This window comes from Vulpes lagopus, chromosome 5 (assembly GCF_018345385.1).
Source record: "Vulpes lagopus strain Blue_001 chromosome 5, ASM1834538v1, whole genome shotgun sequence".
NCBI classification, from domain to species: Eukaryota; Metazoa; Chordata; class Mammalia; order Carnivora; family Canidae; genus Vulpes; species Vulpes lagopus.
Window position 1 is genome coordinate 95,976,072 of NC_054828.1, and position 26,663 is coordinate 96,002,734.

The 26,663-nt window shown below is 45.1% G+C and overlaps 1 protein-coding gene and 1 pseudogene across 1 annotated transcript; one reads left to right on the top strand and one right to left on the bottom strand.

Annotated features, from left to right (window-relative positions):
• Positions 1-899: 899 nt before the first annotated feature.
• Positions 900-4,866, bottom strand: FOXI3 (forkhead box I3). The gene is made up of 2 exons (XM_041754442.1): positions 4,185-4,866; positions 900-1,531 (listed from the first exon to the last, which is right to left on the bottom strand). The coding sequence occupies exons 1-2, from the start codon at positions 4,864-4,866 to the stop codon at positions 900-902; spliced, it is 1,314 nt and encodes a 437-aa protein (XP_041610376.1).
• A 17,217-nt stretch (positions 4,867-22,083) lies between these two features.
• On the top strand, positions 22,084-23,509 carry LOC121492049 (annotated as a pseudogene).
• Positions 23,510-26,663: the final 3,154 nt, after the last annotated feature.

Consider the following 26,663-nt stretch of genomic DNA (forward strand, 5'->3'; position numbering starts at 1 on the left):
CTAATGGATAATGGCACCTTTGTTTTTCAGAACTAGAACAAACCTTCCAGCACCAGCCCTGGAGCCAGAGTGCCTGGACCAGATCCTGGCTCTGCAACTATCAACGTGACCACCTTGGGGGAGTTACCGTCTTGGAGTCACACAGCCCTCACAAGTGAGTAGTAATCATACCTATCTCCCAAGGTTGTTGTGAGGGTTAAATGATCTAATATGCTTCTGAGCGTCGGGAACCGTGCTCGGCAGCAAGGGCTCGCTTGGGCAGTTTTGTCGCTATTAGGATCTACCACGGTCCAGACGCAGAGCCTAGGTAGAGGCGATGCGTGAGCTGGATATAGCTCAGAGGATTTGTGGGATGTCCTAGTGCAGGATTTTAAAACTTTAATTAGTGGCAAATAATGCAAATGGAGGTTTCCTAGAAGAATCCAGATTATGTGACTTCTAGAAAAATCAGGATGCTGCCAGGCAGGAAATAACTGCCCACACAGCAGCCTTTAGCTGGTCAGTCTCGACTCACTCCCTACCTGCTTCAGTTGCCAACTGCTACCTTTTCCTACCCAGTAAACTTCATCCTTTTGTGTTCTAGCTGGCCCTTGGACACATCTGTGCTCATAACCCTGCTATACAGTGATGAACAAAACAGACATGGTCCCTGCCCTCGCGGGGCTCACAGGTACTGTCCCAAACAGAGTTGAGGCGGTTTTCTCTCCACGAAGGCCCTCATCCAGAGAACCCTGGAAAAGCTTGCCGGGCTGGAGGAAGAGTCAGCAGCTACCATTCCCGGGGGACTGCCGAGGAATGCAGTATCCCACACTTCCTACCCCAACCTACTGCCTCGGCAATCCGCATTTCACAAGAGCTCAGGTGTGCATATTCAAGTCGGAGGGGGAGGGCCGGTTGTCCTAGACCTCAGAGCCCTCCCGGGGGTAGATGAGGCTGTTGACCATGCTGAAGTTGTAGAAGGGGCTGCCGAAGGGGCTGCTCTGACCCCCACTGGTGCTGGCAGGGAAGGGGCTGTAGTAGGAGGACCTCTGGCCGCTGCCGCTGCTGGCACCGTTACTGAGCTGCAAGGTGTCCGGCGGGGCTTCGGAGGAGATGCAGCTGGCCGGGAAGGCGCTGCTGGAGGACAACGGGGCACCCTGGATCCCTAGGTGGCGGCTGCCCGGGCCGGCCCGCTGGGCGCCTCCGCTGCTGCTGACACTCAGGGTGCTCAGGCTGCTGAAGAAGGTGTTGAGGCAAGGGGCGGAGGAGAGCAGGGATCCTCCTGGGGAGGAGGCAGTACTTTTGGTGCCCTCGGGAGGCTCTGGGGACTGGGGCGGCCTTAGCAAAGCCGAGGGGCTGTCTCCTTCGGGCTTCCCGCCCACTCCAGACCCCAGTCCTGAGGAGAGCCCCTCTTCTGATTTGGTGGTCCCTGCAGCCACCGTGGAGGTGGAGGCGCTGCTGGCCTCCGAGCGGCGCTTTCGCTTCCGACGGAAGTTCCCATTGTCAAACATTTTCTCACAGTTTGGATCCAGGGTCCAGTAATTCCCCTTCCCTACCGAGAGGAGAAAAGAAACACAAGTTAGAGAGTGACCTAGAGCATGCCCATGTACTGGGCTTCAGTTCTGGAAGGAGGAGCACAGACTCTCCCATTTAAATGCGGACAAAGATGGTCCACCCACTCTACTGTTTAAATTTATCCTTGTGGGGAGATTTTCTTCTTCACCTTCAAGGAGAAATCTGGAACAACTGGCAGTGTCTGCTACCTGAATCTTAAGACCTGATTCTAGGCCCAAAACACCCCTCCCCCTCCGGATCTGTATTGCATGCCCTTGCAAAATCCTGTTGCTGCTTAAATGTGAGCCTACGTTTCTTTATCGAAGTAGGCTCAAGAATAATACCCATTTCATAGACTGATTGCGAGGGTTAAATGGTGTCTCCCAACAGTAGCTGGCACACAGTAAACAGTGAAAAATCACTATCTGTTATTATTTGTTGAAAGGGCACAATATTTGCCCCTAAAAAATGAAAACAAAACCAGCACTCCACTGGAAGAGGCAACCTCAAATACCCAATCACTTGTCTTGCCACACAAAAATTACAAAAGTTACCGGTGAGCCAACTGTTTTAGCAGTACCTTGGATAAAACATTGTTCAGGGGGCAGGAAGATCCTGGAGTCTCCATCCCTTCCTCACCTTGAGCAGGAGAGGCCTTGCATCTCTTGCCTGCTTTTCCTCTACCAGCAGATTTCAAATCAGAGCCTCATTTAATGTCTGCAGCCAGTCTTCCGCTTAAAAAATTTCCCTCACTATTTAGCACAATTAAAGTAAAAAAGATCTATCATCTTGGAAGATTTTTCTCTCAATAGCTTTTCTCACTTCCAATAAATAGTATCTTTGGCGTGTGGAAGCACTGGTAAACCCTTATACCATGTAGAATGCTTTATACGGACAATGACTTCAGTTGCTCCTACAGCTCCGTGGAGACAGGCAGTTATTAGTGCCTTCATTTTTCAGGCAGGAAAACTGAGGGGCCGATTGGCTAGTAACCTGCAGTACTCCCAGTTAGCAATGGTCAAACCAGGATTTAAGGAGGCTGGCTCTAGATCCAGTATTCGAACCTAACCACTGTGTTAGGTTGCCTACACAAACTAGCACACATTCCTCCAAACCCATTATCTTCATTAACACATCTTTTGCAGATAGTTGCAGAAAAAAATCTTATTCTTACAACTACCATCTAAATGATAGCACTTAGGGACACCTGGGTGGCTCAGCGATTGAGTGTCTGCCTTTAGCTCAGCGCGTGATCCTGGGATCCAGGACCGAGTCCCGCATCGGGCTCCCTGCGAGGAGTCTGCTTCTCCCTCTGCCTGTGTCTCTGTCTCTCATGAATAAATAAATAAATCTTTAAAAAAATAAAAATAAACGATAGTACTTGCACCTATAAGAACAATTATATTGTGCTCCTTAGTACCAAGTGCTTTGACATGACACTAACTAAAGATACCAACTTTTTAGAAAGTCCAAAAGAATACATATGACAATTAACATGATAATCTCAGGTGATTTACCGGTCAAATGGGGAAACTGCATCTTCTAGAACTGTATGCCCTGTCCAACACAGTAACCACTTGCCACACATGGCTGTTGGGCACTTGAAAAGTGGGTAGCCCAAAATGTGGACTCAAACACACGTAGGATTCTGAAGCCTTAATACCCTCTCCTCCCCCCAAAAAAAGAGTAAAGTATCTCAGTAATGATTTTTATATTTGCTATGTATTGAAACAATATTTGGGGTTACTTAAAAAAATATCAAAAGCAATTTCATCAGTTTCTTTTTACCTTTTTTAAATGTGGCTACTAGAAAACTTAGTCTCCCACGTGATTTACATTGTAATTCTTTTGGAAAGCACCACCCTAGGCCAGGGGCGGAACATTCGGAGCATTTACACAAAATCCTGGATATCTCTGTAGTGTGCCACTGAAACCTTTCATTTCTCTTTCCCCCATCACACCGCTGTCCCTACCACCCCGGTCGCTAGCTCCTTTTGAAAACCTCTAGTAGAATCCTGTCTGTCTCCTTTTTGAGCCCCCTCTCCCCCTCCCCCGCCCCCTCGCGCTTCCCAGGGGAGGAAAACCACTCACGACACTGCGCCGCAACCCAGCCCTCCTCACCTGCGGGCTTGGATCAGAACTCCGCAAACCGGCGGTTCATTTTCACATTCTAAACAGTAAAGGCACCAACAAATCACGATTTGCGGGACCCAGCTAAAGCTCTCGGGTTCCCCTGGAGGGGTCTCACGAGGCCGGGGTCACTCCCTGCTCTCAAAGCTCTCTCAGGGTGGGCACTTGTTGCACGGGGGGCACCGGCGGGCTGCGGGAGGCGGCTGCGGGAGGGAGCGCCCCGGGGCCGGCGCCTGCACGGCCTGCTGCTGCTCCGCCTCTCTCCGCCTCTGGGTGAAATGCGATGCGATTCTCAGCTCACCGCAATCCCTCCAGAGTCGTCCGTCATCTGGGAGCCCACGCGCCTTCTTACTCCTCACCCACCCCCTGCCATGCGCGCGGGTCGCCCGCCGCCTGGGGGGTGGGGGGTCTGTGGGTGCAAGGGGCGAGCTCCACCCTCAGCACGGCCCCGCTCCGGGGGTCCCTTTGTCCCCGGGCTCGCCCCCGCCCCCGGCCGGGAAGCACCTGCCCGGCGCCCTCACCTGGGTCGTCCTCGTCGCGGGGCACCTTCTTGAAGCAGTCGTTGAGCGACAGGTTGTGGCGGATGGAGTTCTGCCAGCCGGCCTTGCTGCGCTGGTAGAAGGGGAAGCTGTCGGCCACGAACTGGTAGATGTGGCTGAGCGTGAGCTTGCGCTCGGGCGCGCTCTGGATGGCCATGGCGATGAGCGCCGAGTACGAGTAGGGCGGCCGCACCATCTTCATCAGGTCCTCGCGGCTGGCCATCGACAGCCAGCCCAGCTCCCCGGGCGCGGCGGGCCCCGCGGGCGAGGCGGGCGCGGCGGGCGCGGGCTGGGCGAAGGCCCGCTGCGCGCAGCCGAAGGTGCCGGCGGCGGGCGGCGGCTGCAGGAAGGGCCCGGCCGCGCCCCCGGGGGGCGGCGGCGGCGGCGGCGGCGGCGGCGGCGGGGCGCCCAGGTACGCGGCGGCGGCGGCGGCGGGCGGGCCGCCCACGCCCACGCCCACGCCCACGCCCACGCCCGGCCCGTTGAGCCACAGGTAGGGGTTGGCGGCGGCGGCGGGCGGCGCGGCGTAGTCGGCCAGCCCGTAGGGCGCCCTGGAGGCCGGGGGGGCGCCCGGGGCGGCGGCGGCGGCGGCGGCGGCGGCGGCGGGCGGGGGCAGGCCGGGCTGCGAGTACACGCCGAAGTTGTCGCCGCAGTACAGGGCCATGTCGGCGGCCGGCGGCGGGCGCGGGGGCGGGGGGCGCGGCGGGCGCGGCGGGGGCGGCGGGCGCGGCGCGGCGGCGGCGGGCGGCGAGCGGGGCTGGTGTCGCCGCTCGGGCGAGAGCATCCCTTTGGGGGCCCACCCGCGGCCCCGCCTCGGCGACCGGTGCTCGGGCGGGGGTCGGCGGAGGCGGCGGCGGCGCGCGGGACGCCTGCGAGCCGGCTTCTTATAACCGTCGGCGGCGCGGCTCCTCCCGGGCCGGCCGGGGCTGGGCGGCGGCCCCGCGGGCCCCGGCTCTCCACGCCCCCGCCCCGCCCCGCCCCGCCGCGCCCCGCCCCGCCCCGCAGCCCCTCCTCGGAGCCCCTCCTCGGCGGGCGCGGGAGCCGGGGAGCTCGGGGGTGCGGAGCGGGGAGCCCGGCGCCTCCCGGGTGCAGGCGACAAGCACCTCGTTCCCGGCCGAAGCGTTCAAAGCCCAAGAACGAAATAAAACCACGAATATTGCGACCGAGACAAGATAACCCGAACAGTACGACTGTTCTCTAAGAAGCCCCGCGATGAGCTGGGGCGGCCGCTCGGACCACCTGCCTCCCCCCCCCCCCCCCGGGGTTTCTACCTTCTGCACCTTCTGTGGTTGCAGCCACTGGACTCACGGCCGCTCTCACCTGTTCGGCTTCGGGCCGAAAGCACTAGACGAGACGAACATCTCTTGGGGGATACGGTAGATCTTACTAACGGGCATCCTTGGAGGGTCCCCTTCTGCGGGGGGCTTCTGTGATGGGAGGCACCGAAGTCGTTTTCTCTTTTTTTTTTTTTTTTTTTTTTAATTTTCAAACCGAGTCTCTAAACGCATAACTGTGTGTTCGTTCACATTCGGGAAGTATTTGTTCAACGTTAAGTCCGGCTTGCGCAGTCCTTCGGTGTGATTTGTTTTCTTCAACAACAGAAGGGTGTGTGTTTTCAGAGACATTTAAATAAGTGGGTTCGGAATTAGCATTTTAAAGCCAACTGTAATTTAAACTGTGCCAGAAGCGCTCATTTACAAAAATGGTCTCAACGAATTACGGCGTAGGGCTTGCTTTCGGCTTCTGTAAATTTTGAAATGCGGTTCCTGCCGGGAAAAAACAACAACAACAACAAAAAAAAAAAACACAAGCGAAACAAGTAAAATACTGTGGCGACCCCACGTGCCCCACTATCATTATTTGTTCGCTCCCAACAAAAAGAAAATTTGTTTCTTTTACAATGAAAATTATTCCTAAATACTGTTCTTAATAGGTGACAAGTCTGAGATTGTCACTTACGGGAGAGGGGAGGGAGGAAAGCGCTTTTCTGTTTGCCAATTGTAGACGGACAGTTCAGAATATTTAATAATTCAGCAATCCACTCCCCTGCACTCCGCATTGATTTTCATGATATAAAGTTAGTTTTGTGCTTTGCAGAAAGCTGTCATCTTCTGTTATCTCATAACTTAAAAAGTGACATCCAGAGATATTTAACTAGTAAATCGTGGTACCTAAAATGCAAACCGCAGTTAAAAATGCAACTATTTTTCTCATGTTTTCTGGAACCGGGAAAGAATTATTCTCACCTCAAAATTTAGCGCACTGTTTCTTTCAATCCCTTGGCAAATGCTGTAGAATGGATTAATGTTTGCTTAACCGTACTTTGATTTAAGGATGTAAATTTTTCTTAATGTAAATAAGCGCAGTGTTGTGAGTTTTGGTTTTTTTTTTTTTTTCTATCGTTCCCAGTCTCAAACAAAGTTGTTGTTACTTCTCTTGGGATGTTAATAAAGTTGACAACCATAACCCAGGACATGTGAAAGCAAGTTTTAAATAAGTTATAGTGCCTTCAATTTCATGTTTGTTCTTAAGTTTAAAGACCTAAACAAAAAAGAGAAAGTCCAAAAGAAAAGCTAGGAAGGAGATGGCAATACATTAGAGAATATTTGAAGCCATCTCCCCTTTCGTAACTGGATGTCCTTACGCCTGTCGCCTGTCGTACCTTCCCTTATTTTTCAACAAATTGTTTATGTTTACATACTTTGAGGTTTTGCAGGGTTGTTGTTGTTTGTCTAGTTCTTAACCCAATAGGTCCAAATTATTCTAAGAGGCCATGATTGCAGATTATTCTTTTTTGCTTTGATGAAACCTTCTTCCTACTAGTGATACTTTGTTCCTTAACTATGCGTTATCTTTGCGGACTTAAGTTCTACTTAAAAATGACAGAGCCATCTAGTGGCTCCTTGCTCTGTTACAGCATACATCTGGCAGGGATCTGTAAGGTGGACACCCCCTCTAGGGGTTTGAAAGTTTTTTCAATCACATCTTAATTAGATAAGCTTAAAACTATTATTGGTCATGGCCTGGGTTTTTTTTTTTTTTTCATGTCAAAGTTAAAATAATTTTTTAATCCCTATTTAAAAAAAAAAAAATCTTAACCAGATGCCCACTGGTCAGGAACCTGGTGTGAGGCTCGATCCCACTACCCATGAGATCATGACCTGAGCCCAAGGCAGATAGTTAACGGACTGAGCCACCTAAGCGCCCCAAGCCTAAAGATTCTGAAGATACCACAGAAGTTCTATGTACTTAATGGACAAAAATAAGAGAGAAAGGTTAAGTAATTTAACTGTGGCCTTCCAACTTGTGCATCCAGGATTTAAACCCAAGCAGTCTGGCTGGAGAGCCTCTGCTAATCGCCCTCAGCTGTAACTACCTCCTGTATTATATTTTCCCCTGTGCCTAACATTAGGACATACTCAATTATGGTTTGTTGCTTGAGTAAATTGAAAAGTTAAAAAGCGTTAGATGGTATAATCTCTATCCCATTAAATGATGCGACCTCTTACCCTTACTCTTACTCTTACTCTTACTCTTACTCTTTACATGGTCTCTCTCACCAAAAGTGGCCACCAGTTTCTTACGCTGTCCTCCAGAAAATGTTTTGAGGTATTTACCAGTACAACTCTATATGCATTTAAAAATGTACAAGAATGGGGGATCCCTGGACGGCTCAGCGGTTTACTGCCTGCCTTTGGCCCAGGGCATGGTCCTGGAGTCCTGGGATCCAGTCCTGGGATCAAGTCCCACATTGGGCTTCCTGCGTGGAGCCTGCTTCTCCCTCTGCCTCTCTCTCTCTCTCTCTCTCTCTCTCTCTCTTTCTGTCTCTCATGAATGAATAAATTTTTTTTAAAAAAATGCACAAGAATGGAATCCATGTTATTCCCATGGCTCTGTACCTTATATTTACATTAATATATTTTGAAGAACTTTCCAGAACAACCCATACGTCCCTATGTCTATGACATTTTGTTCATCTGGGGCGCCCTTTCATTGGATATTCAGTGGGGACCCCCCAGTATGGCTGTGTGGGTGGTTTATAGCCAGTGACTATTCTAATATGTTGGTGCCCCTCCATACCTGTTAGGTAATGTTTTGAATTTAACCTATTTTTGATGGATCTCTGGATTATTTCCTTTATTTTTTTTAAAGTAAGCTCCACATCCATTGTGGGGCTTGAACTCATGACCCCAAAATCAAGAGTCATATGCTCTACTGGGACTGAGCCAGCCAGGCACCTCAGGATTATTACCCTTCAAAAAAAATATATGGCCTAATTTACTCGTGATAGTAAATTCCTCCCTGGGATTTGCTGGGTCAGAGAATATGTACCTTTAAATGTTTGATTCTGACAAATTGCTCTGCCAGAAGGTACTCCAGTTTATACCACTGGCAGGTTCACCTATTTCCTTTCACCTTTGCTAATGCTGTATTTGTTCAGCTCTTGTTATTTTTGCCAATCTTAACAGCACAGAGGCATATCTTGAAAGTGTTTGGGTTTGTTTTCCCTTACGAATGAATTTAAGTACCTGGTCACTTTAATATCTTTTTTATTTCTTTTTTATTTAATTTCTTTATTTTTTATTTCTTTTTTATTTTATTTCTTTTTTCTTTTTTTAATTTTTTTTTAAAGATTTATTTATTTATGATAGAGAGAGAGAGAGAGAGGCAGAGACAAAGGAGGAGGGAGAAGCAGGCTCCATACAGGGAGCCTGACGTGGGACTCGATCCCGGGACTCCAGGATCGCGCCGTGGGCCAAAGGCAGGCGCCAAACCGCTGAGCCACCCAGGGATCCCCTATTTCTTTTTTCTGTTGTGATCTCTCTCCCATGTTTCTATTTGTGTCTTTAAAAAAAAAAAAAAGGATGTGTCTGAGCTCCTGGCAGTTAAGAACATTAACCTTTTTACTCTAAGGTGTTGCAAATCATGATTTTTTTTTTTTGTTAAAACTGTCTCTTCTCTTGGTGTCTGCCATAACACACCGTCCTGGTTTTCTTTCTTTCTCTTCTGCTTCTACCAAAAAAGACATCTGTTTCTCATCTCATTCTTTGAATCTTGTTTTTTGTTCCCTCAAGTTCCTAACCTTGGCCCTCTTCTTTTCCTCTATACATTCTTCATGGGTTGTCACATCTAATCCATGGCTTTAATCACTGGGGTGGACATGGCTTGTGATAGTTGTTATTGCCTGTTTAGCAACTCTATAAAGAAACACCCCTCCATTACTCCCAGGTCTTGAGGTTTGCATGGCATGGGTCAACAGGCTGGAGACTCAGATGTGGCCCTTGCCAACGTTACTTGCCCCTACACAAGTGATTTGTTTGAGATGGGTGAATAATTTGAGATAGGTCATTTAAGACTTTTCTCAGAACTTCTACTGGGATTATTGAAAGAAGCTCCTTTTCTCACATGGATTGCTTCCTGTATAGAGGTTGTAATCCTGAAATGGCCATCTTTGGTACCGTAAGGGAGAGCCTGCCTGAGAACGCACGTGACACCAAGTAAAGCTGAGTGACACAAATGAAGACACATCCTGGGTCCAAGGTTTGAATCCCTCTATCTGGGATCCTCCTTTATCCCCTTGGTTTCATTAGCCAACACGTTTCCGTTTTTGATTCAATAGGTTAGGGTGGTGTTAGAGGCTGAATTGTGTTCCCCCCAAATTAATATGCTGATGTTCTAACCTCTGGTACCTCGGATTGTGACAATTCGGAGATAAGTCTTTTTTTAAAGATTTAATTAATTAATTAATTGATTGATTGATTAATTAATTCATTAGAGATACAGAGAGTGAGAGAGAGAGGCAAACATAGGCAGAGGGAGAAGCAGGCTCCATGCAGGAAGCCTAATGTGGGACTCGATCCTGGGACTCGGGGATCACGCCCTGATCCAAAGGCCCATGCTCAACTGCTGATTCACCCTGGTGTCCCTGGAGATAGGCCTTTAAAGACGTAATTAAGGTGGGCCTTTATCTGATATGTTAGGTGTCTTATAGAAGATGAGAGTTTAGGACCGAGACATATACACAGTAGGGAGACCATGTGAAGACACACTGGAAGAAAATGGCCATCTGTAAGTCAAGAAGAGAGGCCCTCAGAAGAAACTCAATCCTGCTGATACCTTCATCTTAGGCTTCTAACCTCCAGAACTATGAGGAAATAAATTTCTGGTATTTAAGCCATTCAGTCTGCAGTACTTTGTTTTGGCAGCCCTAGCACTAATACAGGTGAGTTTTTATCCCTTTCAAAAGTAAGTGCTGGTAACTTGCTAATTTCTCACATGAGCTCCTGGCCCAGTGATCAATTCCTACTGGATCCTTGCTCTTCGTTTTTTTTTTTTATAAGTCACTTCAAATCCAACATGTCTAAGCAGGTCATCCCAATCCTCCTAAAACCTACTTCTTTCTTCTTCTGTATTCCATTTCTCTGTGAAGTCCTATCCCCCATTGACCTGTTACCAAAGCCAGAAACCAGAGGTTCTTCTGCCTCATTGACCAAGTCATGCCATGGTTGCTCTTTACTCTCTCTGACCTACTGGCAATACTGAGGGTTAAACCCCATTATCCCTCTCCTGGAGTATTGCAGTTGGCTCCTAACTAACCTCCTTAGCTCCTTTTATCAGTTTCCAATCCTCCCTCCACACCACCCTCCTACTGATTTTTAAAATGGCAAATCCAATCGTGACACTCCCCTGCTTTCAACTCTGCTTTTAGGATAAAGTCCAAACTCCATAGCATGGCATACATGATCCTAGGGGAGGTACCTCATGTTAGCCAGCCTGTCTCCCTTGTCTCCCCTCCGTGCTTGCTCTGATCTCTCTTCAGTGGTCCCCCAAATCCAGTCATTCTGATATCTCTTCATGATTCTCTGTATCGCCTGTGCCCTCTTCCTTAACATTTTCTCTTAACTGATTTAACTTTTAAAATTAAATTCCATTAGGGAAGTTGAGTGGGGGATGGGTAAAATAGGCAATGGGAATTAAGGAGTGCACTTGTCCTGCTGAGCACCAGGTGATGTATGGAATTGAATCACTATATTGTACAACTGAAACTAATATAACACTGTATGTTAAGTGTACTGGAATACAAATAAAAATTAATTAAATTCCATCGTTTGAAAAGGCAACCATATGGCACTACTGTAGATATTATACTCTAATTTTAAAACATTGAGAGAGAATCTCTGTTGTATATGGAAGGTAAACAATTTAAATGGATCATTAATACTACTGACAAAACTGGTCCCTTAAATAATGGTGATAAATTTTAAGAAAATTTTAAATAAAAACAGACAGTGTAGGGGCACCTGGCTGGTTCAGTCAGAAGAACATGAGACTCTCGATCTTGGGGTAGTGATTTCGAGCCCCACGTTAGGTGTAGAGATTACTAAAAAAGATAAATAAACTTAAAAAAACAAATAATGTAATACAAGTAAGAGTAAACTCAATTTCATTAACAAACCCAAATCTGAAAATAAATTCCTCAATAAGAATATCACTGCTTATAATCAGTTCAGTAACAAAGTATCAGTTTGATGATGCTTATTTTAAAATTAAGATTAACTTTTACATTAAGAAAAAAAATTCTGGGGATCCCTGGGTGGCACAGCGGTTTGGCGCCTGCCTTTGGCCCAGGGCGCGATCCTGGAGACCCGGGATCAAATCCCACGTCGGGCTCCCGGTGCATGGAGCCTGCTTCTCCCTCTGCCTGTGTCTCTGCCTCTCTCTCTATCTCTCTGTGACTATAATAAATAAATAAAAAAGTTAAAAAAAATTAAAAAAAGAAAAAAAATTCTGTTTTTCAAACTTTAAAATTTTTTAAATTATTTATTTTTAAAGATTTTTATTTTTATTTAAAGATTTTTATTTTATTTTTATGCAGGGAGCCTGATGGCGGACTCAATCCCCAGTCTCCAGGATCACATCCTGGGCTGAAAGGTGGCGCTAAACCAATGAGCCACCCGGGCTGCCCTTGTCCTTTTTTTAACCAACATAAATAATTGCAACTTATATGTGTTTACATGGGAATGGAAAAGGTATTAAATTGCTCCATTTGATAGATTTGGCTAACTTTTATTTTAAAATGTTTGATTCAGGAAGGCATCTGATGTAATCCTTAGGATCCGTTGTAAATTTGTCAAGATATTATCCAAGATAATATTCAAAAAGGAGCAGAGAAAGGATTTCTTATGCCCTGACTGCTGTTGCTGGACAATGTTTATGAAATTTTTTTTATCAACCCTATCCATATATTTTTTTCGTGTCCTGCAAAATACTTTAAGGAAGTATTTCAGATGAGTTTATAACTAGATTTATTTATAAGTTCAAGAAATATATATTGAGCATGACAGGCCCTGTCCCTGGTCCAGACATAGTAAACTACGAATCCCTGCACCCACGTGGCTTCAGACAGTGAAAGTTCCCACTCGGTATGACCCAGAAAACCAAAGGACCCGGAGGACCCAGGCTACAGGCTTACAACCCACAAGGTCACCTTATCTTGCCTTGGAATACTGAAATGAGCATGTTTTTTAAGGATAAATTAGGCTTTCAAATGAGCAAAACTCGTTTATCTACAAGATATGCTAATTTGTAACCCCTCACCCAAGCATGCATGTGATGTCTACAAAGATAGAAGTTTTCTCCCAGGAGTACTTAATTCTTCTCCTATCTTAAAAAGACAGCTGTGGAGCATCATTATGTAACAGTAGTCACTGCCCAACACTTTACAAAGTTGAAATGGTTGAGAATTCAGTGACCTATGTTTAACCTAATTAATTTTAGAGACACCTCGGTGGCTCAGTGGTTGAGTGTGTGCCTTCGGCCCAGAGCGTGATCCTGGAGCCTGGGGATCAAGGCCCACATCAGGCTCCCTACATGGAGCCTGCTTCTTCCTCTGCCTGTGTGTCTCTGCCTCTCTCTCTCTCTGTGACTCATGAATAAATAAATAAAATCTTTAAAAATAATAATTTTAACTGCCTCCTGGGATATCCTGCCTGTCATCTGTGATCAAGACTTCTATATATGGATAGAACACAACAATGCACACAACAATGGATAATCGGAGCTATCCAGCTTGAATGAAAGGAGTCCATTCTCCTATTGAACCAGCATGGCCCTAGAGCCCTCCTAATGCCCAATGCATTGCTTCTAAGCCTGTCTTGGTTTGCCGTGAATGAATCAGTAAGTTTATTTTTATTTTATTTTATTTATTTATTTTTTGAATCAGTAAGTTTAAAAACCAGTTCTCGTCTTCACATGTATGAATTGACAGGTCAAGATGTAACCATGGTCTTGATTCAACCTGTGTCTGACAAACACACAAAGATAAGCTGATTTTACAGTATTAGTGGCTTTATCAGTTTGCTAGACTCCATTATACATAAAATCTTTGTATAGGCATCAGATATATTTTACTAACTTATGGTACCTTTTCTTTCCAACCTCCAATTGAACTCAGATTTATTCTTCTAATTCTATTTCCCAGACTTTCTGTCCTCAGGCCCTTTGCTTTGTTTCTACTTTTTGAAATTGGTAATTGCCTTTCATATTATAAGCACTCTATAGATGGTTTTTTTTTTTTTTTAAGACTTTATTTATTCATGAGAGACACAGAGAGAAGGCAGAGACATAGGCAGAGGGAGAAGCAGGCTCCTCACAGAGAGCCCGATGTGGGACTCGATCTTGGAACTTCGGTATCACACCCTGCACTGAAGGCAGATGCTCAACTGCTGAGCCACCCAGGCATCCCTATAGATGGTTTTTGATGATGAATATGGCGATGATGGTGGGGATGATACGATGATGATGATGACACTGTTATGATAACCTTGACCCTATGGCTGCTCCCTGGTTCTAGATCTTCTTGTGTTGACCCCACCCAGTCAGGGCTGAGATTGGAGAGCCTGGACTGACCTAATTTTCCAACCAGTGCTTCTAAGTCCTATGTCAGAGTCACCCAGAGAGTTTATTAAAATGCAGATTCCTTGGCTCTGCCCTCATGGAGTCTGAATCCCTAGGGTGGGCGTAACTGCAGGCCATATACTTTTTAATCTCCATTCCCAATAATCTTGACATTTGTGTTTGGAAGAATAACCATTCAAAACTTTAAAAATGAGGGAAAATGCTGCTTTGCAGGTACCTATAAATAATAAAGCACTGATTCACAAGTCAGAGAGATCAGTGAGTGGTATCAGAATGAAAGTCTTACTCTGATAACAGGACTCCTGCCCTTGTCTCCTCTGGAGAGGACACAGAATGCCAGAACTGGCAGGTAGGTGTGTGCCTATAGCATCCCTCAGAAGTGGAGAGGCAGTGGGAGACCGTTGAGAGCCAGGCTAAGGAGCAAAGAGTATACAAGCTATGGAAGAATTAAGGGGCACTTCATATGAACACGTTAATATATATTTTGGGGGGAAAAAAAACCCAGGTGGTTTGAGGGGGAAAGGAAATCTTATCCTGAATGGAGGGTTGGGAGATGAAAATGGAGTGAACTTGAATTCAGAAAACACACATCTTTGTGGGGTACTAGTTAGATCTGCTCTTCTAAAGCAGTCTCTAACGAACCTCTGACAGAGGGCCTCAGAAGCATTTTTGGCAATGGAGCAAAATGTTTCAGTACTCTGGTTTCTGTGGTCAGAGAGATCTGGGCTCCAGTCTCAGCTCTGTTGTGTATTAAGCTTATGGAATATAGTACCACCAGCTAAAAGCTACTTGAATCTTTGAATCTTAATTTTTCTCCTGTATGAAATATAGACAGCAGTACATAAATTGTTTGAAGGATTAAATGTGACAATGTGTGTAAAGCACTAAACATTCCATAAATGATAGTTTTTATTTTATGAATGCCTATCTTTTATTTTCTGAATGGATAAATCCAGGAATGAAATGTACTGCCTTTGATCATGGATGACATATGAATCAGAAACACCAGGTAAAGATAAATGGACACTTTCCTGCTTAAAAAAAAAACAAAAACAAAAACAAAAAAAAAACAATTAAAATATGAGATTTCCCCCTGTAGAGCATTGTTTGGACCAATCTTTTTTTTTTTTTTTTTTAAGATTTTATCTATCCATTTATGAGAGAGGCAGAGGGAGATGCAGGCTCCATGTGGGACTCAGTGCGGTACTCGATCTCGGGACCCCAGGATCATACTCCGGGCCAAAAGCAGGTGGTAAACCACTGAGTCACCCAGGGATCCCCTGTTTGGACCAATCTTATTTTGTGAGAGCATTTGGCAAAATAGTGGCAAATGAGACATTAGACATTTCAGTATGTAACATATGAAACTTTTTAATTTGGCAAAAGATTAATGAAGCACCAGTGATGTGCCAGAACTTGGACCAAGCAAAAGAGAAAACAAGAAAAGAGAGTTTCTGTCCTCAAGGTATGGAAAAGTTAAAAAAAGGAAGTAGTTAGGCTGGAAGTAGCTTCTGTGTGAATTGTAACAATCTTGTCTTTTAAAATATAGTAATTTTCGGGCAGCCCAGCTGGCTCAGTGGTTTAGTGCCTGCCTTTGGCCCGGGATGTGATCCTGGAGTCCCGGGATCGAGTTCCACATCAGGCTCCCTGCATGCAGCCTGCTTCTCCCTCTGCCTGTGTCTTTGCCTCTTTCTCTTTTCTCTTTCTCTCTCTCTCTGTGTGTGTGTCTCGTGTCTCTCATACATAAATAAAATCTTTTAAAAATATATAAAACAATTTGATGTTGAGTTCTGAGATGAGTCATTGATATTCAATAACAATGACCCTGATTCCCTGCTCATTGGGGAGTCTGCTACACCTGCTTCTGCCCCTCCCCGCCACTTGTGTGTGCACCCTTTCTCTCAAATAAATAAATAAAATCTTAAAAATAAAATAATTAAAAAAAACAATGACCTTGAGTCTTCAACAAAAGATTAAATTATGTAGTCTCTGTTAAGAGGCAAGGGGAATGGATGGTTTATATGGAATAATTCTAAGTACTCATGTAAACGTTGTTGTTGTTGTTGTTGTTGTTGCTTAAAGGCAATAATTTCGAGCACTTGGTGGTTGTTGGTTAAGTGTCTGTCTTTGGCTCAGGTCATGATCCTGGGGTCCTAGGATAGAGTCCTGCACTAGGCTCCCTGCTCAGCGGGAACCTGCCTCTTCCTCTCCCTTTGCCCCTCCCCTAGCTTGTGCTCTCTCTCTCTCTCATTCTTTCTCAGTCAAATAAGTAAATAAAATGTTTTTTTAAGAAGGCAGTAATTTCAAAGTTTGCATCTTATCTCCTACTAGCCAAGATAAGTTAGTTGGTAACTAAAATTAAAATAAACATGAAAACCTCAAAGAAAGCCAGTCTGTAGTGACAAGGCAGTGGCTTGTACAAATGTTGTATATGTCCAGGATCAGCAGGCTAATTATTCCCACAACTGAAGTTATCCTAGATCAGAAATGGTGAGTATGTAAAGCATCATGGGGGGGTGGGGGATTCAGTGATTAGTTCTGAAACTCTGGGTCAGAAGGAGCCTCATGCTAATTAACAGGCCCATCAGCAGTGTGAGAGACTCTTTCCTCACACCCTTATTCAAGATTCAATATAGACATGCCTGGGTGGCTTGGCCTTTTAGTGCCTGCCTTTAGCTCAGGGCCTGATCCTGGAGACCCGGGACTGAGTCCTGCATCAGGCTCCCTGCATGCAGCCTGCTTCTCCCTCTGCCTGTGTCTCTGCCTCTCTCTCTCTCTCTCTCTGTTTTTCATGAATAAATAAATAAAATCTTAAAAAAATTCAATATAACCAAAGTTTACTAATGTCATAGGTGAAAAGTATCTCCTTTATTGTTTTCACATCTATTTCTTTAATTAGGAATAATTTTTGTCTGTCTTTTCATATGTGTGTTCTTTTTTTGTGGACAATGTTCTTTGCACAATTTGTGGGACTATTTGACTTTTGGTACCCATCTATTAGAATCTTTGCATTAACCCTCTCCTAGACAAATTACAAACGTTGTTTTCCGATTTTGTCATCCAGTGTTTAATTTGGTTGGTGATGTTTGCCAACCAACATTTTTTTTTTCTTTTTGCCAACATTTTTATTTGATCAGATTTATCTTTTCAAGTATGACTTTGATTTTGACTTTTGTTTTGGTTGGCATTATAAAGATAAAATAATTGGGTAAGAGAACCACTCCCGTGTTCATAAGGGGACAGGCTAACTTAGAGAGAGCTCCCAGTACAAGATCACATTTGCCTTCTAACCCTGGAGAACAGTCCTGATGTGGGATGTGGCTCTGCAGCCCAGGCTCCCTGGTGACTGGCTTTGGCAGTTAGAATAGAATATGGGAAGGGGTGGAAAGGAACCAGAAACCAAATGATTTCCCTTAAAGGCAGTGACATTCATTTCCACTTAAATCCCATTGGAACGTAGTCAGGTGGACACATCTGGCTTCCAAGGAAGCTGGAAAATGGAGTCTCAAGCTGGGTGGCCTGTGCCCTGCCAAAACAAGGGGTATGATGGGCAGGAGCATGGCCTTTGTACTAAAGGAGAGAGTGCCAGGGTACAGGTGGCTGTCAGAGGCACACCTCCACAAACCCTATGGCCTCCTTTTTGAAATTCCTCCTCCCCTGAACTTACTCCTGGATAACTTTTGCCCAGCAAAGAATTTCAGTTTTTGTAAATGCAATTTTTTTTTCCATTTTATTCCAAGCTCTTTTTGTGGGGGATAATTATAACAAGTAACTTAGAGTTAAGAAAAGAAAAGAGAAATAATACTCCTTGCCTCCTGAGGGTCTTGGCAAATTCTCCTTCCTGGGTCTGGACCACTTTGCAGTTTCTTTCAGCCAGTTAATTGCTACCTGTTCTTCAGATGCCAGCTCACAGCCCCATCCCTTCTCTCCCTCACCATATAGATGAGGGTTTCTTTATAAATGTCTCAAATTACTTTTTGTTCATAGTGCTTTCACAGCTGGTAACTAGGATGTGGTGGTGTGAATGGTTGACATCACCCCTGGTGGCACTGGACAGTGGCTGTCCAGAGGGCAGGGGCTTACTTCCCAGGACAGAGCCTAGCACTAGGCACCTAAGCACGTCAGAGTGGGGGAGCTAAGCCTGGGGAAGGGGCAGGTGGAGCCAGGACAGGCCTGACGATGTCAGAAGCTATCTCTCGAGAGAGCTGGGAAGGTGAAAGCCCCTGCAGGGCAGACAGGTGTGGGCCAGAAATACTTGCTCAACTCTGGTGCCAGGGTTTTGGCTGCTGACCCTTTAGAAGAGGCACCCATACTCAAGAGCTGGTGGTTGAATTAATGAAATGTTATGTGTTGGGATTTTTCTACCCTTTCTGTCAAATAAAATTGCATGTTCTCAACTTTATTCATTGTTCAGGAATGAAGCTAAATCCCCTGTCAGACACTTACTTAGACAATTGGCATTTTGATCTAAAAGTGATACTGACACTTAAGGAAAATCTGTATCAGGAGCAGTGGTGAAACAAAAGTAATGAGCATTTCATCCTTTCCTATTGTCGGTACACTTTTGGACATGAAGATTGACACTTGACAAGTGTCCTAATCAGTAACGCAGATTGCATATTGATCATTAAATTAAACTGCAGAACTCATATTTCATTTTGGACAGGTGTGGGCTACATTTTCTATACTGGATTCATCTACCTCCCTTTTGTGTAATCTAGGTGCTCAAAGTTTCTACCTCTTTTGTAGGAATGGTAAGTCAACTATAAGCAAGATAAGAGAAAAAAAAACACTTGGAAAGCATACAAAAAAGGCAGCTGAGAGGCATCTGGGTAGCTCAGTTGGTTAAGCGTCTGCCTTTGGTCATGATCCCAGGGTCCTGATATCTAGCCCTACATCGGGCTCCTTGCTCAATGGGGAGCCTGCTTCTCCCTCTGCCTCCTGCCACTCCCCTTGTCAAATAAATAAAATCTGAAAGAAAGAAAGAAAGAAAGAAAGAAAGAACGAAAGAAAGAAGAAAGAGAAAGAAAGAAAAAAGGAAAGAAAAGAAAAGGAAAGGAAAGGAAAGAAAAGAAAGAGAAGAAAAGAAAGAAAAGCATTTGACATTGAGTCACTTATACGATGGAACATGAGGGTAACATCAGCCTGATTCATCCGAGGACACTTTCATCTTCTTTGTGCAGTTTAAAGTGTCTGACAGCGTTTGAATTGCAGCTGCTTCAAAATAGGCAGTGTCCCTCCTCCCAAGCATGTGAAAATGCATCTCAGTGTCACTTGATTTTCAAGAGTCGTGTGACAAACGAGTTAGATCTGAAAAAGAGAAGTAATTTCAAGTTTAAAGAAGCGATGAGGGCAGAGCAGGAACGCCAGGGCTAGAGGCATCAGCCTCAGAAGATTGCTCCATGAGAGCTCTCTTTCCATTGGCAGCACTATGCATCCGAGGCTTGGCTGGACCCGTGCCTCTAGACTTGAAGGAAGAGGAGCTGAAGTCTCCACTATGCTCCTTACAAAGCACAGAAGGACCTGGCCCGAGCCCAACACCTTTGTCAGGTGCGCCTTCTCTATTGTTCCCCAAATGGCGAGGGATTAAGATGAGGGGGTTGGAGTGGCAATTTTTTTATGACTCTTCCTAAGCCAGAAGAGACACTTTTCTTAGAGAGCTGTGGGAAGGAATGCAGACTACTGAGTGCTTTGGGAAGCTTGTTTCCAAACACCTGGAGTGTGTGTGTAATCCATACTTTAAAACAGCTGACTTCTGCTTCCTCAAAGCCACCTTCCCGCCCCTCCCTTCCCATTCACACTGCTCTTCCTGCAGCCTCCCAAGCCTTGTTCTTCGAATTTTAGGAATAAAAGGGGCCCCCTCGCTCACAGCTACAAGTGGGATGCAGTCTCCTTTATCTCTGCGAACAGGGAAGCTCCTGCCAGCCTCCATCCCAACCAGGCAAGGGGAAGAATTGGATTTTCAAAATGATGTGTGCCTAGCCTCTCAGAGTGGCCAGGTCCGCAGTTGAGGCTGCTTATGTAAATATGGGCCTCAGGCTTCTGGGAAGTTAGAACCCCTCTGGGCTTGGTATGATTATTCATCAGCACCTTTGGGCCCTCAGAGAAAGGCCATATAGAAATAGGGAGAACAGAAGCTGACTTCTCGAACAGCACCTGGCCATGCTTTATTGGTCGACTTACTCCCTCAGAAGCCCCAAGAGCCAGGATAGAGATTATCATGTTACACAAGCATCATTTAAAATTTCTAAATTTCAGGAATATTCCCCTCTCAATTTGGGGTTGTGGGCTAGGCACTCAAATTAATCTCCTGTACAGCTGACTTCTCTGTAAGCTCTAAGACATCATAGCTGCCAGCAGGGATGCTCTGAGATTTAAACCTAAAAAGGTTTCAAACTTCTCAGAAACAAAACTGGTTCTGTAAGTAGCATGTAAAGGATTAGAGTCAATCTTGCTTCAGAGAGAAGGAAATGAAGTAAGACAACACCCTACTGGTCACCTTTCCTCTGTCCACAGGGTGCAGAAAAGCCCAGTGCCTGGGGCCTTGTGTTATGTGGCTCATGCAGTTCTTGTGCAGTGCCCAGGCAGCAGGCTCGGGTGATCACCTGGTGGGACCCCTTCTCTCCATGACTGTCACATGGACAGGGCACAGGTCCTGGCTGCTGTGTCCCCTGCTCCACCATGGGGCCTCACACACGGACCGCTTGCTGAGTAAATGCTTGCTGGCGTGCTTTGTTATTAATTGGTGAGAGGGTCTGACAATGCTGTACCTCCACAAGTGTGTTCATTTAGCTGCCTAAAAATCTACTTCTGTGAAAGGTAAGGTGTATTTATTCCTAATCTCAAGCTTATCCTTGAAGGAGTCTATAATTGATGATGGCACTGAAGGTTGCAGTTTGCTTTTTTATTCAGCCATTTTTACCCACAAAATATGCATCATGGCTTATTGGATGATGGCCTCTCCTGTGGCAGATCACAGGCTCTCTGTAAGAAATAGGCATGTTCAGGTGTGTGGAGTTTTGGCATAGTCTCAACCATCTCCACACTCTTGATCCTCCCCTAGAAATCCTGTGTCTTTGTACTATAAAGATTTTATATAAATGGGGAAAATTGAAACTATTTTCTGCTCAGACGTTCCAGGTTTGCATTTAAAACAGATTTCTAAATTCAATAAAATAAATCGGCTGTGCTCAGTTAACTCACTACTTTGTAACATATTCCACTGCATAAATAAGATTAATCCTAGATAATACATTTTAAAATGCATGAGAGAGGGGCACTTGGGTGGCTCAGGCTCAGTTTGTTAAGCATCTGACTCTTGATTTCAGCCCAGGTCATGATCTCAGGGTGGTGAGATGGAGCCATGTGTCCGGCTCAGTGCTCAGGGCTCAGCACAGAATCTGCTTGAGATTCTCTCTCCCTTTCCCTCTGTCCTTGCTCCCGCCCCCCCCACCGCCCCCCTCATACATGTACACTCTCTCTCTCTCTCTCAAATAAATAAATAAATAAATAAATAAATAAATAAATAAATAAAATCTTTAATTTAAAAAATGCCTAAGAAGAAACAATTGAAGTCTAAATAATGCAGGGCTTTGCCATGGTTTATGTTTGAAGCCCTGAGATCCTAGGAACTAGATGCAATAGTGTTACAGAATTCAAATATAATTATTAATTGAATTGGAAAAACGACTACTTAGAGAAAATGTCGTTGCTAAAAAAAAAATAACATCCAATCCAGTGGTTCTCTCTTACCAAGCAGATATATTGAGAGTGTGGCTGACCCTTGAATAACATGGGTTTGACTGTGCAGGCCCACCATGCATGAGGATTTTCTCCAGGAAATACATTTACTCTTTCTTATGATTTCTATAAGAACATTTTCTTCTCGCTTTTTCTCAGGACGGTAGAGGCCGTGTAGCGTCACCATTACTCTGAGGAGAGAACAGTCGGTAGCGGAGTGCAAAAATGCAGAGCAATAAAACCTTTAACTTGGAGAAGCAAAACCATACTCCAAGGAAGCATCATCAGCATCACCACCAGCAGCACCACCAGCAGCACCAGCAGCAGCCACCACCACCACCAATACCTGCAAATGGGCAAAAAGCCAGCAGCCAAAATGAAGGCTTGACTATTGACCTGAAGAATTTTAGGAAACCAGGAGAGAAGACCTTCACCCAACATAGGTGGCTCTTTGTGGGCAATTTTCCTCCTGATATCACTGAAGAGGAGATGAGGAAACTATTTGAGAAATATGGGAAAGCAGGCGAAGTCTTCATTCATAAGGATAAGGGCTTTGGCTTTATCTGCTTGGAAACACGAACCTTAGCGGAGATTGCCAAAGTAGAATTGGACAACATGCCACTTTGTGGAAAGCAGCTGCATGTGCACTTTGCCTGCCATAGTGCATCCCTTACAGTCCGAAATCTTCCTCAGTATGTTTCCAATGAACTGCTGGAGGAAGCCTTTTCTGCGTTTGGCCAGGTGGAGAGGGCTGTAGACATCGTGGATGATCGAGGAAGGCCCTCAGGAAAAGGCAGTGTTGAATTCTCAGGGAAGCCAGCTGCTCAGAAAGCTCTGGACAGATGCAGTGAAGGCTCCTCCTTCCTGCTAACCACATTTCCTCAGCCTGTGACTGTGGAGCCCATGGACCAGTTGGATGATGAAGAGGGACTTCCAGAGAAACTGGTTATAAAGAATCAGCAATTTCACAAGGAGCGAGAGCAGCCACTCAGATTTGCACAGCCTGGCTCCTTGGAGTATGAGGATGCCATGCGCTGGAAGGCACTGATTGGGATGGAGAAGCGGCAGCAGGACCAAGTGGACGGCAACATCAAGGAAGCTCGTGAGAAGCTGGAGATGGAGATGGAAGCTGCTCGCCACAAGCACCAGGTCATGCTAATGAGACAGGATTTGATGAGGTGTCAAGAAGAACTTAGGAGGATGGAAGAGCTGCAAAACCAAGAAGTGCAAAAATGAAAGCAACTGGAGCTTAGGCAAGAGGAGGAGCGCAGGTGCCGAGAGGAAGAGATGCGGCGGCAACAGGAAGAAATGATGCGCGACAGCAGGAAGGATTCAAGGGAACAAGGGAACATTCCCTGATGCGAGAGAATAGGAGATACGAATGGGCCAGATGGCTATGGGAGGTGCTATGGGCACAAACAATAGAGGTGCCATGCCCCCTGCTCCAGTGCCAGCTGGTACCCCAGCTCCTCCAGGACCTGCCACTATGATGCCAGATGGAACCTTGGGATTGACCCCACCAAGAACTGAACGCTTTGGCCAGGCTGCTACAATGGAAGGAATTGGGGCAATTGGTGGAACCCATCCTGCATTCAACCATTCAGCTCCTGGAAGCTGAATTTACTCCAAACAAACGTTGCCAATACTAATAAAAATTTCAATGTCTAGTTTCTCAAAAACCCTTAAAAGCAGGACCCTTTTTGGACTAGTCAGAATTCTTCCCTGGAAAAGTGTTGGGACTCCTCCCAATAGTTAGGTCTTCCTTGCCTGTACTACTCTGAGGGAGTTTACTGGAGGCTGAACGGCAAGGGAGGGGCGATAAAACTGACAAATCAGAACTGACAAATCAGTTCTGTGTGGTATATCGTTTAACTAATTGATTCTGTGTGGTGCATTCCTGAAGTCTCATATGATTGTTGAGGGTCTTCGGGGGGGGGGTGTAGAACCATGGCAAAATGGATCCAGTTAGAGCCCCCATTAATTTTGATCATTCCATTCTTGTCCATCCTGTTCTTTTTGCTTTCTCATTCTTACATCCTCCAACCCCATAGACACTGCCACATACACCACAAAAACAAACATCCCTCAATGACCTTAGCCCCATTCCATTCACTCACAGGTAGGAATTCAGGCAAATGTCCACAGAGGTCGCAGACAACATACATATGATTCTGTTGTATCCCATATATTACCCCTTCGTGTCCTAAGGAAGACCTTTCTCTTAGAGATTTTCATTTTAGTGTATCTTTTAAAAGTCTTGTGTTGGGTAGCCCTATTGGCTCAGTGGTTTGGCGCTGCCTTCGCCCCAGGGCCTGATCCTGGAGACCCAGGATCGAGTCCCACGTTGGGCTCCCTGCATGGAGCCTGCTTCTCCCTCTGCCTGTGTCTCTCTGCCTCTCTCTCTGTGTCTCTCATGAATAAATAAGTAAAATATTTTTAAAAAGAAAAAAAAAACATAAAAAATCTTGTGTTAAGTTGCCTCCATCTTTTTTCTGGGTAAGGACAACCCAGGAATGGCCCTTTTATGTCTATGATGCTGTTCACAGCTTTTGATAGGCCTAGTACAATCTTGGGAACAGGGTTGCTGTATGCTGAAGGTCAGACAGTAGCTCTTAGCCTTGCCTATCTTAGGTAGTTATGCTGTGCATTTTTTTTTTTATTGGTTATCATGTTTGATTTGTCCCTGATACCTTTGGAGTTTTTCTGAGAAATGGAGCAGTAATGCAGCATCAACTTATTAAAATACGTTTTAAGCCTTTTTTTAAAAAAAAAGAACATTTTCTTCTCCATAGCTTACTTTATTGTAAGAATATGGTATATGATATATATAACCTACAAAATATCTGTTAATTGACACTTTATGTTATTGGTAAGGTTAATAGTAGACTTAGTACTTAACAATAGGCTATTAATAGTTACATTTTGGGGGAATCAGAAATTATTTATGGATTTTAACTGTGCAGAGCGGTCAGCACCCCACATTATTCAAGGGTCATCTGTATATCTCAACTGACCCAGTATCTCCAGATTACAGAGAAATTCAGGGAGGAATTATAGGTAATCACCAGTTCATTATTAAGGCAAAGCCTAAGCAATGGTCCTGCTCTAACATGGTCCTGCTGCCTCTGTCTGGGCAGCTCTAACTGCACAGAGGAGGAGATGGAGAGAGGAAAGCAAGCCAACTTGCTCTATTTGGGCAGCAGCCCTTCTTTAGAGATGTCTGAAGAAACAACCAACTTAGTGAAGCACCATCTCTAAATCGTAAGAGGAAAAAAAAAAGCAAACTGAGTAAATGAACAGTGTTAGACTAGCTAAAGTATGATGTTCTCCAAGAGTCCACCTCTGCAGAAAAATGCAAAAGAAAACTCAAAAAGTAATGCAGAAACAGTTGTGAAATCAGTCATCCTCTAGTAGAAATGTTCATCTCTTAAAAATTATGATAGGATGGGGCGCCTAGTTGGCTCAGTTAGTTAAGTGTCTGACTCTTGATTTCATCTCCAGTCTTGATCTCAGAGTTGTGAATTTGAGCCATGTTGGGTGTGGAACCTACTTTAAAAAAAAATGCCAATGAGAAAAAAATGCAGCTGAGAAATCTCTTATAGGGGACACAGGAGCACTTTCTCTCTGAACAGGATGTGTGGCCAATATTTGAGTTTAATATTTTTATGGACTGTGTTAGTGGACTGGGAGCAGACTTGGGCTTGATGTAGGATGTCTTTTATAGGGAAAATGCACTAATATAGTATACCTTGTGTTAATAAAGACAATAATGAAAAAGTAAATAAAACTTACAGTCCTACAAGCAAATCTGAAACATGGAGAAATGTAATCGGCAATTCTGGACTAATCACATCTTAAGAGCGAGCAATGGAGAATACTAAAACATAGTTTATTTGCTGCTTTTTTCTTCCTTGTGGGAGTTTGTGTCAAATGGTGTCGTGGATTCCCTTGAAATGACAATAGTATCTGCATATCAGTGGTCAAACCCACCTCCACGCAGTACTAGCTAAAATGTGGCCTGACTCTATAGCAGGGGGCTCTAGCTGGATGAAGTGGGAGCAGTTTCATTAATTTCCAAAAAGTGAAGATGCAGAATGTACAGATGGTTACAGGGACTCTGGGGATGAATGCCCTCCTCTGTTATCATAAAGCTCTGTTTGGGAAAGCTTGAGTCCACTGGTTAGCATAATCATAATATCAACAGTATCCACTGCCGTCCCTGTTGCTGCTGCAAACATGTACATGGGTTTTTACAGGAGAGGAAAATTTTACTATCCCATTCAGACTTCCAAACAACCATTGATGATTGATGACCATTTTATTTTATTTTAATTTTTTTAAAGATTTTATTTCAGAGAGAGAGGGCACTCACAAGTAGTGGGAGGAGCAGAGGGAGAAGCAGACTCTGCTGAGCAGGGAGCCCAATGCAGGGCTCTATCCCAGGACCCTGAGATCATGACCTGAGCTGAAGGCAAATGCTTAATTGACTGAGCTACCCAGGCACCCCAACTGATAACCATTTTTTTTTTAAGATTTTATTTATTCATGAAAGACACAGAGAGAGAGTGAGGCTGAGACACAGGCAGAGGGAGAAGCAGGGACCATGCAGGGAGCCTGACGTGGGACTCGATCCCAGGTCTCCAGGATCACATCCTGGGCTGAAGGCGGCGCTAAACCACTGAGCCACCTGGACTGCCCCTGATAACCATTTTAATGTGAAAACACACACACATACCAGTTTAACAAAAAGGTTAGAAAATGAAGTGGAAAGAATTTCCCAGAAACCAGAACAAAAATACAAAA